The 19,128-nt window shown below is 36.0% G+C and overlaps 1 protein-coding gene and 1 pseudogene across 4 annotated transcripts in view; both read right to left on the minus strand.

Moving 5' to 3' along the window:
* Window positions 1-725: 725 nt before the first annotated feature.
* Window positions 726-1,462, minus strand: LOC112822600 (large ribosomal subunit protein uL30-like; annotated as a pseudogene).
* Window positions 1,463-5,596: 4,134 nt separating this feature from the next.
* The window catches only part of SLC25A36 (solute carrier family 25 member 36), a 39,660-nt gene continuing 26,128 nt past the window's right edge, over window positions 5,597-19,128 (minus strand). For all 4 annotated transcript variants that reach the window (XM_073899266.1, XM_025881445.2, XM_025881438.2 and 1 more), the window contains 3 exons: window positions 14,914-14,980; window positions 12,140-12,429; window positions 5,597-9,523 (listed from right to left, as the gene is read on the minus strand). In XM_073899266.1, the coding sequence (XP_073755367.1) occupies window positions 9,330-9,523; window positions 12,140-12,429; window positions 14,914-14,980 (551 nt within the window). In that variant the 3' untranslated portion in view covers window positions 5,597-9,329. The remainder of the gene's footprint in view (window positions 9,524-12,139; window positions 12,430-14,913; window positions 14,981-19,128) is intronic.

The raw sequence follows: 19,128 nt of genomic DNA on the forward strand, positions 1-19,128 counted from the left end.
ATGTTCAAGTTTAAATCACTTCAGTTACATCTAGTCTTTTTTTTTTTTTTTAAGATTTTATTTGACAGAGAGAGGGAACACAAGCAGGGGGAGTGGGAGATGGAGAAGCAGGGTTCCCACTAAGTAGGGAGCCCGATGCGGGGCTTGATCCCAGGACCCTGGGATCATGACCTGAGCCGAAGGCAGACGCTTAACTGACTGAGCCACCCAGGCGCCCCACATCTAGTCTATTTTTTATTTACCCATTGAGTTCTTGATTTCAGTGCCTATAGTTTTTTTTTTTTTTTGACAACTGAGCACTGTTTTTGTGTTCTTTGTAACTGTATTTCAAATTCCTTCCAAAACAAGGCCCCAGGAACCCCCAGGTTCAAGTATGTCCCTGAGCTTGGTCCACTGCTGTCTTGTATTCATGCTTGGGTATTCGTTCACCAACATTAAACTCCAGGATAGAAGATGTGACACAGCAGGACTCCCTCTTCCACGGCAAGAGTCCTCTGCTGACTTCAGAGGTGGTGGTGGCAGCCAATGTGGAAAACACACTGGAACTTTCCCCTGAACTGGGCTGTAAGGACAAGTGCCTGCCAGGAGCATCATCATCTTTTCCTTGACCCGCCCTCTAGTTTCTGAAGATATAACAGAAAATAATCTTCTTTGAAGATACTGGAAACAATTCCAAAAGACAAAACACATGCCCCCAATGCACTGAGCTTACAGATATTCTGGGTTTAATTCAGCTGCAGAATGAGCTGATTGATGCGTCACCTCGATAGCCCGGTAAGCCTACCTCCTTGATGTGGTCCACTCTATTCTTGGTAGCACGACAGGCCACTGAGAGATGGAAAGGATGTAAGAACGCAGAGATTCCTGGAAATTTTTCCCCGGAAAGGCAATTTCATGAATGAGGTCTTCCAAGCAAATAACACCATACTTCCCCAGGTGCTCCTCAATCACTGTGTTGTCTGTCAGAGGGATGGTTTTATTCTTGACCTTGTCCTGGCCACGTTTCAAGATGAGTTCCCGGACAGACTTCAGATTTGGAAGTCCCCAGGTCACATAAGGTTCCACTATATGCAGGGGTCACTCTGAAAAAGATACCACTAAAAATCTTCTTCAGGCGAAGCCTTGCAATGGTCCTCCGCATCAGTGAACTCACCCCATTAATCCTTTGGATGCATACAACAAAGGTCAAGGCATGTTTATCTGGCACTTCCAAGCCATGAGGTCTCCCTTCTAGTCATCTGAGGTGCACCCTGTCGCGTTGCTGCTGCCAGGAATCAAGTAAGAACCATTCCAGTCACTTAAACTTGAGCTCTTTTCCTATCTTCTGCTCTTTCTTCTCCAAAAGTGCCTGCTTTGCTTCAGTGGCTTTAAGGGCCTGATAAGCCTTCTTTTTCAGATTTTCTGGAACCAATGGGATCTTTTTTCTTTGCTCTTGCTCCACCATGTTTCCAAAGCTGTGGCTACTGCTCTACAGTTTTGTTTTTTGTGTTTTTTTTCCAAGATTTTATTTATCTGACCAAGACCCAGAGAGAGAGGGAACACAAGCAGGGGGCATGGGAGTGGGCGCAGCAGGCTTTCTCCGTGGAGAAGGGAGCCCGAAGTGGGGCTCAATCCCAGGACCCTGGAATCATGACCTGAGCTGAAGGCAGGCGTTTAACCACTGAGCCATCCAGGCGCCCCAACAGTTTTCATTTTTATGGTTAACTATTAAAATATTTCATATTGTATGCTCATCCTTGTAATTAAAACTACTAGCTAGCTACTCTGCCTTTTCTCTCGGAAGTCCCTGATGGTGTAAATCTGTTGTTCCCATGTTTCTGTAATCACTCACAGTGCCAGGTCTTGTGTTTGGTAATCATTAAGCAATGCTAGGAGTCTGTAGGCCCAACTTGGAGTTTTCCCCCACCAGATTTGATTCTGCTTCTACTGGTATCCAGGGGAGTACTCCTCACCGATCCTGGGAGCACCTCAGTCTGCTGACACCCCTGCTCTTCAGGCTTGGACCCCAGATATTATTGCTCTTGGAGATATAAGCCCCACCACCGGTCCCCACCCTGATTAATCCAGATTCAGTTCTAATTGTTTAGCTTTGGGGTTGGCATGGGGGAGGGAAAGGGAGAAGTCCTTGGGGAACCCTTCAACTTTTTGTGAGCTATGCCTCAAAAAGCGCGTTCTGAGATCCAGTTTTCATTGAGGTGAGTAGATCAGAGGTCCTGCTTACTTGATACCAAAATTGGATACTTACTTTTAAAACCTCCATTTTATTTCTTGAAACATACTAAGCATGACTGTTTTATGAACTATACTTTGATAATTCCAGTACCTCAAGCCTTCATGGGTTTCATTACGTAGTGTTTTTACTTTGCATTATTTTTTTAAAACACAGGCTTAAAGTGGACAAATCTTGTATCTACAGATAATATATCTTCACATTATGTACACACCTGCTTACCCCTACCCAGATCAACATGTTGAACTTTCCCATTACTCCAGAAACTTTCACTAGGCCCCTTGCTAGTCAACTCCTCCTCTCCAACATTAGGTACACTATTTGACTTCTATCAAGCTGGCTACATTTGCCCTTTCTTGACCTTAATATAAATGGAATACAATGTACACTATTCTGTGCCAGACTTCTTTCATCTAATGTCTTTAATACTCATTTGCATTATTGCATGTATCAATAATTCCTATTTTGCTTTTTTACTATGTATTTCATTGCATGAACTTACAACTGACTTTCCCTATGAACACTTGCGGAGATTTTCTCTTGGAAATTCCCACTCCTCCTTCCCCACCAGTAGTAATTCGGGTTGTAGCATAGAAATAGTTTCAAACTTTCTTAAAAACTCCATCTTTCCAAAGTAGCTGTACCATTTTACATTCTCGACAGAAATGTAGGAGTCCCAGTTGTTTCTACATCCTTGGTATTGTGTCTACTTATTATATTGGCTATATTGTGTTATCTTATTTGTGGTTCTAATTTGTATTGCTAACCATGTTAAGCATCTTTATATACGCTTTTTAAAATAGCGTTTAGGTCATTGCTGTTTGTGTGTATATTTTATTACATAGCCTGTCAGATATATTGTAAATATTTTCTTGCAGTCTGTGGCTGCATTTTTGTTTTTCATTTTGAGGGTTTTTCTTAATGATTGGTGCTTTTTGTGGACTCAATCCCTGCCTACTTCAAGGTTGCAAAGATACTCCATTTTTTCCCAGAAGGTTTGCAATTTTTAATTTTTACCTTTAGACTCATATTCGTTTGAGTATGGTAATGGCTCACTTTTCATACTGATATCCAGTTGCTCTTATGGGGGTGGGGACAACAACAAAACACTACATACTTAGGAAAATTCAGATCAAATAACCTAGGCCACTAAAACACCACAGAGTAAGTTCATACAATGGAGATCAATCTTACTGGATAACCTTGAAAGGTAAGATCCAGAAACAGTGATTGAAAGTGGGCCTTTTATCCTTGACAATGAAACACTTAAGGAATCGAGGTGCTTTGGAAGTGTGAGACTGGGACACAGAAAACAGGAGTCTAGCACTCAATTTTGTTGAGCTGGATGTGATGAGATCCTTCGAATGAGGCTAGGCTTAGAATCCTAGGTCTACCACTAGTTTCAAAATGTCAAGATATTTAAAAAACAACAGTATTTATTGAGAGAGCACACACAGGCATGAGCATGGGGAGGGGCAGGTGGAGAGGGAGAGGAAAAGGGAGTCAATCCCCAGCAGCTCCACACCCAGCGTGGAGCCTGCCTGGGGGTTCATTCCCATGACCTTGAGATCATGACTCAAGCCAAAACCACAAGTCCGACGCTCAACTAAGCCACCCAGGCACCCCTCAAAACACTTTTTGTGTAAATTCCCAGGAGAAAATATAAGAAAATGGGTTATTTCTCCTGATGGGCTACTAGAACACTTTGATCTTTGTTTCAACAAGGAATGCCCCTCCCCAAATCAGCCTGTCAAGTTTGTTTCAAAGTTTGGTTTAAACACTTTTTCTCCAACCAACCTTTCCAGATCTTTCTAAAAGAATCAATCACCATAACACTTCCAGAGAACATGACATCCCTGAGGCTCACCTAAGACACACTGAACCTAGTTAAGTCTGACTTGCTATGTTGTTACAAAGATGCTTTGGTGAGGAGGAGAAAGAAATCCAGTGCTTCCCTCTGGACCTCAGAAGTAACCTAAGGCTCTATACAGATCAGCTTCAAAAGCAGTTTACTGCTCCAATTCATATACTTAGTTCTATTTCTTATTAATCCTCCAGTATGTTTCGCCCTGAGCGAATCCCCATAGATCTTTCCTCTAAACTGTCTGTTACTCATTCCAGTGTTCATCCCAAAGGCTGTTGAATAGTGTAGTAAATAAACACAGAACTAAGATTCAGAACACCAAGTCAAAAAAAGCCCACTGTGACTAATATCCCTCCTAAATACCACTTGTCTATTCACCCTATCTATAGGCTGTTGGAAAACCACATGAAATCACACTGTATAAACATGGCACTCTATGAATTTAAATTACTGAACTAGTTCCATATATATTAAAGTAGACAGTTGGTTTGTGCAATGCAAAAAAATTAGGAAAATAAAATCATTTAACTACACTTTGTTTTCTTGCCTATCAGTTGTGTGGATGTCATACTTGAACCTTAAGAAATCATACACTCACAAACTCCATCACAGTTTGTAATACGCAGTAATAAACACACATACACCAATTTAAACTTGGGACAGTAAGCAGAATATGCTTGTCATACCAACCTCAATGATTATTTTGCCAATGTCCTCACCTCACCATTTCAGTCTTCAGTGGAAAATAGTCTAAAAGCTTTAATGTCGGACAAAAGGGACATGACAAATTTGTCCTGGTTTCCTCACCTACCAAACTAGGTGATGTTTGATGGTAGCTACAACTTGTGAAAAAACAGACAAAATGTAAAATGGATAGGTACTATAGAACACTTACATCTGTGTCAATTGTTTCAACCTACCATATGTGGATTCATTTGGTTATTCTAACAAGTTTCTAGCCCTTTAACTTTTAACATTCTTAACTTTCTGAAAGGCAAAAACCAAAACTAACACGAAGTCATGATGTTAAAAAATCATTACAACCGGGGGGTGGGAGGAATGGGTAACCAGGATGGGTATTACGGAGGGCACGTGTGGTGATGAGCACTGGGTGTTATATGCAACTAATGAATCGTTGAACAAAACTAATGATGTAAGATAAAATAAAACGTCAAAAAAAAATCATTACAACCTCTTTAGGCTCAAAATTTTCAGATATTCTTTGCAAACTAGTGTTTTGATACATGGAAAGCATGGTACCTAAAAATCAATAAACCTGTGGAATATATAGCAGAACAGAAATATCTTACTGACCTAAGAGGGAATCAGAGAACTTGACCTTCTGTTTCCTATAGAGATATCACTACGTCTAGCAGATCGGAGCCTAACACTCAACTTGAAAATGACAATGCACTTTTGTTCTTCACATAATCCTAAGAAAGTGTGATTACATTCTCACCAAACCAAAATATTAAAATACATTATAGGAAAAAACCCCCATATTTTCGTAAGGATATTTAAATTTTTTAATTTTAACAATTCAAATAAAATTCAGCTAGTTAACATAAATAGAATAAATGCACATAATTTACAGCCATGTACACAAAATGTGAGAATAGCAAACCTCACATCAATGGTCAAAAGATATCAACTCTTTTGATTTAGCTGTGACTAATAGATCATAATTTAACTGTTCACATATGAGGGGTACACATTCAAATGTTTATTAACATAAAAACTGAGTGAAACTAGAATTTTCAGTTTCTAAAAGGAGTAGCATAAAAAGCAGTGTATAGGTTAACAAGAAATATAAGTGCATGATGGAGAAGAGACTTGAGTGGGCAGAAAGTTCGCACATTGTAGGGAATATTTTCATGTAATTAAAATTCCTTCTAATTTAAATCATTCAGAAATACTTTATTCTTAGGAATGTTTAAGTCATGATCAGTAGACAGGCTCAACTATTATATTTATCAGCCCAAAAGGGGTCCCTACAGTACTAATAGTCTGAGAAGAGTATGTAAACAACAAATGACAGGCATGAACAATGCTAGAAGAATAAAGGATAGATTCATTTCCAGCACTTAAATCCTTCAAGTTCAAATCAGTATTTTTCGTGGCTTAAATCTAAAAATGCTGACATGTTTATACTCTAGTAAAAGAGTAAACACTCATTATTTTTAACACCCTGGTCCTAATACATAGTGCTATTCCACAATGGGCATTAGGTTTTAGGAGACAAAAGGCTGGATTAAATAATCTAACAATATTCTATCCTGGTTTCAAAGTGACAAATAAATTACTTGTGAGCCCCATCTAGTAAGTTGGTTCCACAAAATTACATACATAATGAAAATTAAGACAAAGCTTTGGTGATACAGTTTTTTTTTTTTCTTTCTGGATTCAAAAGCACGGTATTACACCCCACAGTCACAGGGTTGGTAATTCTCAGATTTGGACTTTGAAATTTAGGAAATGTCTATGAGCCACAGGTACCAAAGTTCTATCTGCTGCTCTATGAGGCATACTCTTTCAGTATCTACTGCTTTAACTTAAGCGCAACTCAATTGCCTGATAAAATTCTCTAATAAAAGTACAGACAAATCCGAAGAGTGCTGCCAATCTCTATACTAGAAATAAAAAGTCATCTGATAGAAAATTGATGAAAACAAAACAGTTTAAAAAAATTAATCCTTTAAATATGCATTTTCTTTTTAAACATTTGCATCAATTAAAAAAATCTCCAAAGAAATGTTCCAGAGACAAATTTTATATACAACTTTTATAGTTTTCTTTTTTAAATTATCTGTCACACATAAAGTAAACTATGGCAGATTGTGCTTTGGGAAAAAAATTAAAATAAGCTTCATTGCTCCTTTCCAGTTGTTGCCCAAAGAAACCCAAAATCTAAGACTCTAAGATCTTTTCTTCCAGTACACAGAGAATACTCACTTTTAAAAGCTGAATATAATGCACTAAAGGTCAACGTAAGTTTTATTTGCTAAATACAAACAAGACTAGAATACATGTTCATCCTTGAAGGACACTACTATGAATTTGCTAACACTAAATAATAAGATGTTCCGTAGTTGCTGGTTTTCATATCATTCTTAGTCATTTGTGGTGTAGTGAGATCATTAACATTAGGGAGAACCTGTCCTACATTCAACACAACGTATGTTCATGAATCTCTGCAAGGCAAATGGCACTGTATTAGGCAGTGTAAGTGGCACCTGAAAAGGCAAACACTATAGATGAGACTTGCTCTACAGATTTAAGTTAGAAACCCCTAGATTTTTTTTTTTTTTGGCTTGTTTCTCACAATAAATGTCAAAGCTAAAATTCACCATAAAAGGTACAAATAATCCCAAAGGTAATGAAACTAAATTTGCCTTTGGTCTCCAAATAGACTGGAATATTTTCTAATTCCAATCGAAGCACCTCAAAAACATCCAGTTACTGTTGATTACAAGGAGTTAAGAAAGTGAAGGAATTTAAGAGTGCACTGTGTTTCACTGGTGACAGCAGAGAAAACTTGCAATGATGTGCTACAGTTTTCTGTGTTAGGGGCATTAGTGTGTACATAGAATACATAAAACATTTATATTATTAAAGATCTCCAAAACACCATATCTAAAACCCAGAAAAATGGTTTGAACATGGTTTCTGCCTAATACATGACCAATGTTTAAAAAAAAAAATCTTAACATGGAATTCTCTCTCACCCCTCCTCCAAAAAAAGGCCACAAAGTGCATTCACAAAGAGTCATTCTTAAGATAAAGCCATTGCACAAAATGTACAGTTCATCTATACTGAAATGAGTACCACACTGGAGTTTAATTGTAGATATTTTATACACCAGTATAGCAACATCCATAAGCAAAAGTCTCTTAACAGAATTACAGCAAACATCTTCATAAGGGCCATACATATACACATTTAAGTATTAAAAGGTACAGTTGAACTCAACAGCAAAATGTAAAAGCTATATCCTGTTAGCACACTTAATCTGAATTAACTTGAATCTTTCTATGATTTACCATTCAAGAAATCACAGGATAGCATAAATTTCTTGTCAAAAGCAGTTTGTTCATTTACAAACTGTGGTCAATTAGGATCACACTACCTGCTCAATCAGATAGCAGAGGGCCCCCTCTTCTATGTTTATACTGCCCCAGATATGTATAATGTCACCTTAAAAAAAGAAACCTATTACGGCAAAGCTGAAAATTACCATTTTCTCTACAAAATAAATGCAATCTATACTGATCTTCTGGAAATAATTCAATGGTTCAAATTCCTAATGTAAAGGCAAACAGAAAAAGATTCAGAAGTGGTAAATTCTTTCCACTTTAAGAAAATGATACCTAGGTACGACAGATGATCTTTCAAGTTTGTAACTAATAAATCACTGACAAGACAATCCCATTCGTTCATGTATTGTAAAGTTAGAGAAGATATGAGGATGTGCTCAAGTTATTCAAATGGCGAAGAATCAACATTTCATGGTTTCTTCTGTCCCAAACTATTAACACTCAGCTTGATATGTTAATGAACAATTTAAGTGTCCACATTATGCTCAACATCAAGCACCTGTTAGCAGTGGAAACCAAAACATTTTAAAGCTAAAAATATGCAAGATCTTTAGACATTATTTCATTAGTTGTCAAAACTAGTGACTATTAATGCCAAATAATTAATTTTAAAATATTCCAGATCCTCAAGGAAATGGGAAAATAATACTAAGGATCTCACTTACTCTTATTTTACAATTTTACAGAAATTACACAGATGCCAGAGGTAAGACATTTATGACTGTCAATACTATCTTTGGATAGTTATAATATTTATACAATTAGGGATGGCTTTGTTTAGAAGACTGGAAAAAGTGCTCATGGAACACACACTATACTCTGACTGCCATAAATCAACAAAATGCAACTGTGTCCTGCGGACATGGTAGAGAAAATGGCAATTTGGAGGCAGGAGTGCTTCTAAAGGCTTTTTCTTAGAGGCAGCCTAGGTTTTTTTTTTTTTTTTTTTTCCCTTCACATTACTGAAAAAGACCAAGTAATGTGGTTATGATTACTTTAATTCCTACAACCAAACTTCCACTTAGGCATAGTTACATGTTCCCAAACTTTTTTCTTCTGTCCACCATGCTGGCTTCAATACTGCATGGTCCACTGTAATCTTTTGGTCTTCCCTCTTCATAGTACAGCAGCCTGAAGTTGCTATCCATTGAGAAGGTAAACCACCAATTCGTAGGTGGCCATCATAATGGCTGTGTTTGGAATCTGTCTCACCAGATGAGTTGTTAGACCACGGTAAAGAGACCCATAACCTTCTTCTTGAACCACCAAAGACAGTGTCTGAAAAAAAGATCTATATTTTGTTCCCTCTTCACGTAGTCTTGTTCTTACAACTTCTGTTTGGGGGGGAAAAACATCATTTTAAAAGCATTAGTGATATCTTTATTCCCTCCTAATGCTGAGCACATCCCATTTACCAGTCTTTAAGTGTAAGCTCAGAATAAATATGGGAGTGATTTTTAATGTGTAACTTATTGAAACTGGTCTTATTACAGTAACACCAAACTTCTAAGACAGCTGGCTAAAATCACTAATAATAAATACTAATTATAAAATTTCATAGGTTCCTGAATGGTTGAAGAATAAAACAAAAGTGTCAGTTGTACACTAGATATAGATAAAAGGGAAAATACATGTGGTAAGGAAAAGGTGAAGAAACAGAAAAGGGAATGCAGGTGGTTATCAAAGATGAATACACAAAAATATATGAGAAATAAACATAAAAGCTCTTAAGTGGACCCCACAATGAGAAAACAGAAGCGACTGCCTCTGGCTCGGGTCATGATCCTGGAGTCCCGGGATCGAGTCCTGCATCGGGCTCCCTGCTCAGCAGGGAGTCTGCTTCTCCCTCTGACCCTCCCGTCTCATGCTCTCTCTATCTCATTCTCTCTCTCAAGTAAATAAATAAAATCTTTAAAAAAAAAAAAAGAATAAATAATCTATTCACAATGGTCCACAGATACCAACATGAAATTTTATGTACATAAGCCTAAAAATGTTCAAAACACTAGCTGTTAGCTAAAAGGCCCCATCTGGGAAGGAACTAAACAAATATCATAACATTTTAGAGCTCTTAAGAGATATAAAAAGATTATGGCTAGTCCATTATTTCTTAGTTTTGAAAGGTGAGGAAATCGGACTGCTGAGAGGTTTTTTAGTCAGCTGGGCGTAGAGGTTGGGACAACAATTCAGAGCTCTCTACTGAAGAGTCTGTTTTTCCAACACACCACTCCTGCTGGGCCTGAGGGAAATGGCCTAGAGCTAGAACTATTTTCACCGCAAATGTTAATATTTGAAATCTCTTGTGTCCTATCTTAAAAAAAACTCATGCCATTTATATATTCCATTCAAAATATTGTTTATAAACTACCTCTTCGTATAAAGACATCATCTCACTTGAGGTGACAGGGTGCTCTTACCCTTAGCAGCCCACGGTTCTAGGTATCCCACTGTAGCCAGGACCTAAACAACGCTGCTCATACTGTTCTCTTTTGACTTCTCTTTTTTTTTAAGATTTTATTTATTTATTTGAGAGAGAGAGAATGAGAGACAGAGAGCACGAGAGGGAAGCGGGTCAGGGAGAAGCAGACTCCCTGCTGAGCAGGGAGCCCGATGTGGGACTTGATCCCGGGACTCCAGGATCATGACCTGAGCTGAAGGCAGTCGCTCAACCAACTGAGCCACCCAGGCACCCCTCTTTTGACTTCTCTTAAAGAAAGAAGTTAGGAACTTCCCTCAGGAAATGGAGGGAACTCTAAACAAAGTCCAACTTGGTTAGAGTTGGTCTTACTCACAAATTGTATTTTAGAGCAAATACTCATTTCCTCCTAACCCTGTTTCATTTGTCTTGATTATAGCTTTAATCACAGGGCCTCAGATTTACAAGGATGAATGTAAATGTTAATCAGTGTAATAAAAGTGAAGCATTCAGATTAAAAACCCAAAGCGGGGGCGCCTGGATGGGTCGGTTGGTGTAGTAGCATGCAATTATTGATCTCAAGCCCCATGTTGGGTGTAGAGATTACTTAAAAAATAAAATCTTAAAAAAAAAAAAAAAAGACCCCTGAGGCTCAGTCAGTTAAATGTTTGCCTTCGGCTCAGGTCATGATCCCAGGGTCCTGGGACTGAGCCCCGCATCGGGCTCCCTGCTCGGCGGGAAGCCTGCTTCTCCCTCTCCCTCTGCCTGCTGCTCCCCCTGCTTGTGCTCACTCTCTGACAAATAAATACAATCTTAAAAAAAAAAAAAAAAATCCAAAGCAAAACAAACCCCCAACACAACAAAATCAAAGGCTACACTTAAGCAAAAGTTACAAAAAAACCTCAGCATCTTGCACACAAATTTTTAAGTGATTTTGTTATCTATTAATGAAACAGGCTAACACTATAAAACTTCCATTAAAGATGGAAATAAATCATTCATATATACTTATTTGCCAATTTATAATCCTTTGGGATTACAGACTCCATTTCAAATTTGGGCTCCTCCACTGAGTAAACATGTGTGACCTTCGGCAACTTAAAAAATGAAGACAAATTCTGGTTACGTTCTAGCATACTTAAGACTTAAATAGAGAAGGTAAGTACTTTGCAGGAATTTTTTGTAGATTAGCAATAATGTATATAAAGTATCTAGTACACCATCTATATCCATACCTTTTTTTTTTTAAATTTGCCCAAACATCACCTGGCTGGAATCTGATGGACTCTGGTCTAAAATGTGATGGTCCAGAGTGCATGCTCAATCTTCATCATGCTACTGTAATATACACTGACCTACTAAAACAGTTACTTACACAGATTTAATCCCATTATGATGAGCTCCTAGGAACTGTATTCTGTTTTACTGAATTCAATAAAAATTATAAATGCTGTAATAAATGGGCCATTGGCTGATGTGGGAAAGTATTTCTAAATTAATGGAATTTTACTACCAGAAGCCCACTCCCTCTTACCATGTGGATAAGCCAGAGTTGTGGCACAAGTTTTTGAGGTGGCAGCAGCTAGCATCATTCCCACAAAATCGGATGCTTCTTTTACAGACTCTTCATCATCTTCCATTGTAGAAGCAATCTTATATTCCAGTAGTTTTTGCTTAATACTTTCATAAATAACAAAATGGATAACGGTCTCTGATATGCCAGCATATGACGCAGACATGCCCCTATAAAATCCTCTAAGTCCATCTGTCTGATACACTTTACGAATACATTCAAAAGCGCCCATTCGCTTTTCCCCACGGTTCCTGAAAAGCAAAAAGGAAAAATGTTACTTACAAAGTAGTATAGGTTTTTAAAATAAAGTCAGTAAAATATAGTGGAAATATGCCACTCTAAATATAGAATGATCCTCTCTAACTCATGGAGAAGTGAAACCAAAATTTTAAAACATTCATTTTAGACTTCCTATTCTTTTGTCCCAAGTTTGTCACATTAGATGGGTAACATGTAAGTAGTTTATTTTACTAATGCAAAATACACTACATTAAAAATCTTCAGTTTCATATACTCACTGAAGTTTGTATTGTAGGGATAAGAAACAAAATAGTCCAAATACATTGTGACTGCAGTTCAAGATAAAAACAAGCTCTCACATTACATTAAATCATTAAATCCAGTTCTAAGTTGAGATTTCTTCTGCACTTTGTAACATAAAAGAGTGATTGTGACACCAATGATGATAGTACATCACAAAGCAAGGAGTATAATTAATCCAGTATTTGTGCATTTGAGGGATTCTTCCAAACCCACTCAGTTATTCCCAAAAAACGACTGGAAATTGAAGTCAAATTTCCAATGATCCTTTGAAGGCAACAGTCCTATCTTTCATGTCAGTATCATGGTGAACAGTGAATGAGGACCCCGAGAGTTACCAAATATTTACTGAGCACTGTGCCCAGTAAAACTTCCTTAGTGCTATTTATAGGCGGTATATCTACTCTTATACAAGTATAGAATTTTGAGTTTATAAAAATATTACCTTACACTATGATTCTCCCAAAAGACCCTTATCTATAAGAAATGGGTTTAAATGCTACCTACAGGGAAAGAAATAGAAAATTTACCTATTTATAAATATATACAACCTGTTTCTGACATAACAAAAACACAGTTAAGACACCCACCTCATAACCCACAAATTCCTCCAGTTTTATGAACTAATTATTGTTTTGAACTAATAATTGTCCTCAACTAATGACATTGAATGAATACTTTCTTCGTTGAATGATCCATGAAACCAACTGTAATCAGTTTCTGCCAGAGGCTTCCTCATAAGAAGTTAAAATGCTACAAGTCCCAAAGGGTAATATGCAAACACATCAGCCCTGTTCTTGATTTCATGGTTATACATTAGCATCCTCAAACCAACCTTCAAACTACTCCCCCAACCCCACCCCATTCCCCATCACCCCCAAGCCTAAGAACTTGTGTTGGCTTGTGTTACAATTGTAGGTGAAAAAATAATAGAGTTTTAAGCCAAACTTTTCTCAAGACCCCCCACAGATCTACCCTACATCATACTGAAGCATACCCCTGGTAGTTTATAATAGTATAATATCGACTGGCATCTTTACATTTCTCTAACCTTTGGGTTGTTTTAACTACCACTACCCTTTCAGATCTTTGGCTTTAAGGAGTAAATTTTGAGTTTTGCTTCACGACACTTAAAGATTTCATTTCAATTATCCTGGATGAAACAAGAATTAGAGATGTTTCAAGTCTCCAAATAGCATATAGTTCAACGTGACAGAATGTGGAAAACAGATATTTAAACAGGCATAATTGTTAATGATTTCTTAGATCTGTTTTATAGTCTATGAGATATATAGACTAGTTCCCAAGCCCTAAAATATAACAAACAGTGAAAATTTGTTACAAGTCTACTCCAGACCAAAAGGCTAAAAGTTTCAAAATATTATTATTATTATTATACAGCAATAGGATCGTCTCTTTATAAAAGTATTTCCTTTTCCTCATCCTCCATTCTACAGGCCAACAGGAATTAAGATGGCAAGACTCTAAGCTGTACTGCTTTGGGACTTTGCTCAGTTCCCAAACACGCTGAAGGCCCTAAACTTAAGACCTATGAGGTTTGCACTAACCACTGCTTCTGCTTAAAGTGGGCTCAAAAAAAAAAAAAAAAAAATTCCCTGACTATTCCATTTAAAGTTGGTCCCCACTGTTTCTCGGTATAGCTCTAGAACTGAGAAGTATATCTGCTCAACATACGTTTATCACATGAATGATTTTTGCTCCCATAAAATGGTCATTGATAACAGATGAAGTCTATGAATATATGAGAGCTAAATCCCATGCCAGGCCTCTCTGTATATAAGGTTAATAAATTTGAGCAATGATCCTTCAAGATTTAATCTAGACTAGTTGATCATATGGGTTGTTTAACTGTTGGGAGACCAATTATAATCATTCACATAGTGAAAATATCACTGCTTGGGCTAGGCTAATATATTCTTTTTCTTTCATTTTCTTTTATTTAAAAACACAACACACAATACACTTTCTTCCCTAGAAAGTCTCATATTGCCAACTATTATATTACTTTTGCTTTTGATGGTAGACCCAAGTTTCAAAAACCAAACAAAAAAAATCGGCAGCAAAAGAGGGGAAAGACATGGCTAGATACACGGCACTGAAATCTCACAGATATAAATTTACAGGAAAAAACTATTTGAAACCAACTTTAATTTTGTTTTAATGAATTAACATACCTTGCATCAAGCTGTAACCGAGTCTTTATAAGCCAAATGGGATTGGTCGCTGTGATTGCAGTAAAACCTAAACAAAGATGTTTAAAATGAACTCTGGTAAAAATGAAGCATATACTATTAAACTTTTAAGGTTTTAAAAAATCAAACAAATCTATATTAAAGAAAATGTATAAACTATTAATTGATGTATGCTATACACCTTTATTTTACAAACACATACAACCATGAACATTTGTAGTTTATTTCCAATCTACATTCTCAAATTCTGACCATAACTAAAAAATTATTTTAAGAGCAAAATCTGGTAATATATAAATTCCTCTCCCAACATATTCAGAATATTCTCTGGGGCGCCCTCTACACTCTAAGATAAATTTAGAAACCCATTTCTAAAAATATATAGAAATTTGGTGTGTTCTAGGGCTTTTTAGCATGCAAACTCTGCAACAGCTACTTGAGGTCCAAATCCCTACATTAAAAATGGATTCTACCTAAAGGTCAGCATTTACTATATTTGATCTTAGGTTGGCTATATAACAGAAAGGACTGTTGTTTGCCTTTATGAATGCTTTATATGAGAACATATACTTACTAATACTGTTATAATAACGTATCACAGAAGTAAGGTTTCTGTTAAGGTTAATAGGACAGATCTATTTCTCATCCACTTAAACACATACAAAAACTCAAAAGTTCAAAAAGTTACACACTGGAACTTCCTTCTCACTTTTATAGACACTGAAGAGAGAAACTCAGAGTAGAAGGTAGTTCTAGTTTACTTTAAAACTTGAGTACTATGTACTATCAGTGCAGAAGGGTGGTCTCCTAAGATGGCTCATTCCAGTTAGTAAATTAAGATCTCTGGAACAGTTGTTTCTAGACTAGTGCTTATCTTTTACTTTCTATCTTCCTACTGTTACAGAAAAATAGCACATGAAATGCAATCTTGGTAACGGGAATTTATGAAAATTGCTTTATCTATACAAAACGGGGTTTTAATATATTGCTTGTGAACATTTAAGATCACTACACATACTTCAAAGAACTACTTACATCAAACTGTATTTATTCAATTGGCCCTTAGATTCAGTGAAAACTTACATGCAGAAATGTCTAAGGATCTTAACTATTTTAATTCTTTCTATCAAATAATAGGCAGGTGAAGCACATTGTGTTTAGAAAGGTGGAATATAACCAGCACATTTAATATGAGTAAAGTTATTTCAGGAAGAAAAACGCTGTGGTGCACTTAAAAATAATTTGTTTTTTAAGTTAACATAATAGTGCAGGACCAATCATAAACCTTTTCTTGGCTTTCAAAGTCAATATAGGTATATCTAAAATGCAAAATAATTTTACTAAATTGTTTACAAAACAGAATTTGGTCTCATAGGTTCTTTTCCCTTCCATAATGTCAGATAATTAGCTAACTCAAATTTTATTTCCTTAATCCACTGTTTAACACCACAGAAATAGCCAGATGTCTCACAAAGGGATGCTTAAATTCTATCTATTTATAAAACACGAATAATGGAATAAAAATTTGGTTTGGTAACTCCTTTCACTATTTTGGAACAGTTCTATAGCCTCCATTTCTCTCAGGTGTTTTTAATACTACATACAGATGTATAAAACTAGTACGGGACCAACAATTTTGTATGCGCCAGTATTAAAATAATAAAAATTTAAGTATTGGACAGGTTATCAGGAACATTTTTAAATAAGAGTTTCTTTTCATATATAAATTCTTGGTAAAAGGAAAGGAGAAGAAAAATATGAACCTGTTGGATCTGTTTAAATATTTTATTGGGAAAAGATTTTTCTTACGTCCTGGCTTAAATGAGAATAAAGCTAAAGAATTTTTTTTTCTTTTCTTGACCTTCATTTTCCTAACTGAAAAACTCAAACTAAATACATTCAAATTACATTTTAAAGCACATGTCCACCAGACATCAGTAATCTGGCTATATCCCTTATTTAATGATTCTTTGTTTTTAAACCTAAATATTTGTATTAGCTAAATGTCTGTATAGTAATATTAGGGGGCTTATTAGGGAAAGGCTGCAAAGCAGCACAAGGCAACAAAATATTCTGCATTATCCACAATGGTTTTTATTAATTATCCTGTGGAAATTAAGAAAAAAAATTTGCTTTTCATTAAATTTTCAAAGTCTAAAACTGGGAATCCTTACACCAAACTTTAAAAAAAAATGGCCTGTCTAGGTAAAAATCTCAATCTACTACACTTTATTTGAAAAGATGAACATCAAAGTTTTTTTTTTAAATAGAAGTTCTATTCCTAAAAATATTAGTACCCAAGCTTAATACTCTTCCAAGTCACAAAATTCCTCAATTAAAGGCTGAAAAAACTCCATATTGTAAACTTTAAAATACTGCAATATTTATAAATATTACTGGAAATGAATTTTTCAAATATCCATGAATAAAATTTTTAATTATTTTCTGTACATATTAATGAACAATGATAGGACGCAAACAACAGGTATTTCTCACTTAACTAAAATTCATTTCCAAATACAAATTAATCTATGGGACAGGAAACATTAAAATTCAGGTCAGAGTGTTGTCATCTTATCGCTCTATAACTGTTACTATCAGTAACTTGTGCTTACTAGAGTTGTTCTGGCTCAACTCTCCCAATAATAAGCCAGCTTTTAATAAAGACACTAGCCTAAATGCCAGCAAACCATTACATTAGACAGAATCTAGGCATAACCCACAGGTTTTTAGCTATTGTCTTTACCACAGTTAAAACTCTGGTCGGTCCTAGAATTTTATGCTATTACATTCTCTTAACCACAGACACTCTACCTAATAAACTAACTAGACATTATTAAGCTAATTAAACCTATAAAAATATAATCTATTAATTCAAGAAATGAAACAAGTGGGAAGAAGCAAAAATTTATCACTAACTTAATTATATATGGCAAGGCAATTTGAAGTTGGCCAACAGTCAAAGCTAAAGAGATCTTCCTACTTCTAAGACAAACATATACAATGATACTGGGAATAGTTTCCCTGAAATTTAGAAATTTACTATTACTTTTTATTTTGGCATTTAAATTTTGTGAATTTTGATAATATCCTAATTCACATTAATATTCGGAGCACCCTGTTAAACATTAAAACTGACTTAGAGGCATATGAAGGATCTATTTGTAGGTTAAAAAGAATTAATATTGCTATAGTCCGTGAAAGCAAAGTTGCAGCGTATTGGCCATACTGTTAGTAGTGCGGTTAGAATTTTATTAATTTTTTAAAAACTTTCAAAATGCAACTTTTATTTGCTTCATCTAAGACTCCATCTGTTAATGTAAACCAGATTAACAGAAATCCTGCTTACAGGAAACTTGCTGAAAATGTCTATTTCATTAAGTGAGTGATACCTGTAGTATTGCATTTTTCAGTACTTTTTTTCATCAAATTCTGTAAGAACAAAGCCCACCTAACCTTCTAAGAGAAACAAATTAAAACTACAAAAAAAAAAACAAACCCAACAACAATTAAAACTACAACAGCTCAGATCCCAAATATTCCTACCCCGCATTTATTGGAAAGTAATGGTAGGTATTATTAGATCAATGTTTTTGCAAGAAAGTAGAAAGCTAAGTATCAACAGACAAGAGAATGGAAAGCACTGTATTAGACTTTTAAAATATGTTATGCTAAGCAAAGAGAACTACTATTTTTCCTAAAAGTTGTGGGATGGTATGATACCATTTACAACTATGTATATCTTAAATATTGTCAACAAATTCTTTCGAGGTCAAGGCTATTATGGCCAAGCTGAAGACCCCAGGCTTTTATTACACGATGACTGAGAAGTTACCCCATTCTTCCTTCTAGAAGGAATATTCTAAAGGGATCAGAATTAAAGTTTTATGAAATACTCAGAACGCACACACAAATTCAGGAAATAAAAGCTCATTTCCCGCCTTCTATTAATTCCACAGCTATTATAAATTCCCAGGGTGTGTTTCTTATAACTAGAGGCTGCAAGAGACGCTCAGATCAGTACTCACGAGGTTTAAGTTAGTCCATATTTCTACAGGAAGTGACCTGCGGATGGGGAGCATGAGATGACACGATCTCACTCTTTTCTCGGGAGAAATGTACAGTAAATGCCTAAAATAGACACAGGCTTTTCTGTATCATAACAACAAGCAGTGACCTCATCAGAAACATGTGTAC

Source organism: Callorhinus ursinus, unplaced genomic scaffold (genome assembly GCF_003265705.2).
Source record: "Callorhinus ursinus isolate GAN/ISIS: 27379988/994484 unplaced genomic scaffold, GSC_fseal_2.0 scaffold1, whole genome shotgun sequence".
NCBI classification, from domain to species: Eukaryota; Metazoa; Chordata; class Mammalia; order Carnivora; family Otariidae; genus Callorhinus; species Callorhinus ursinus.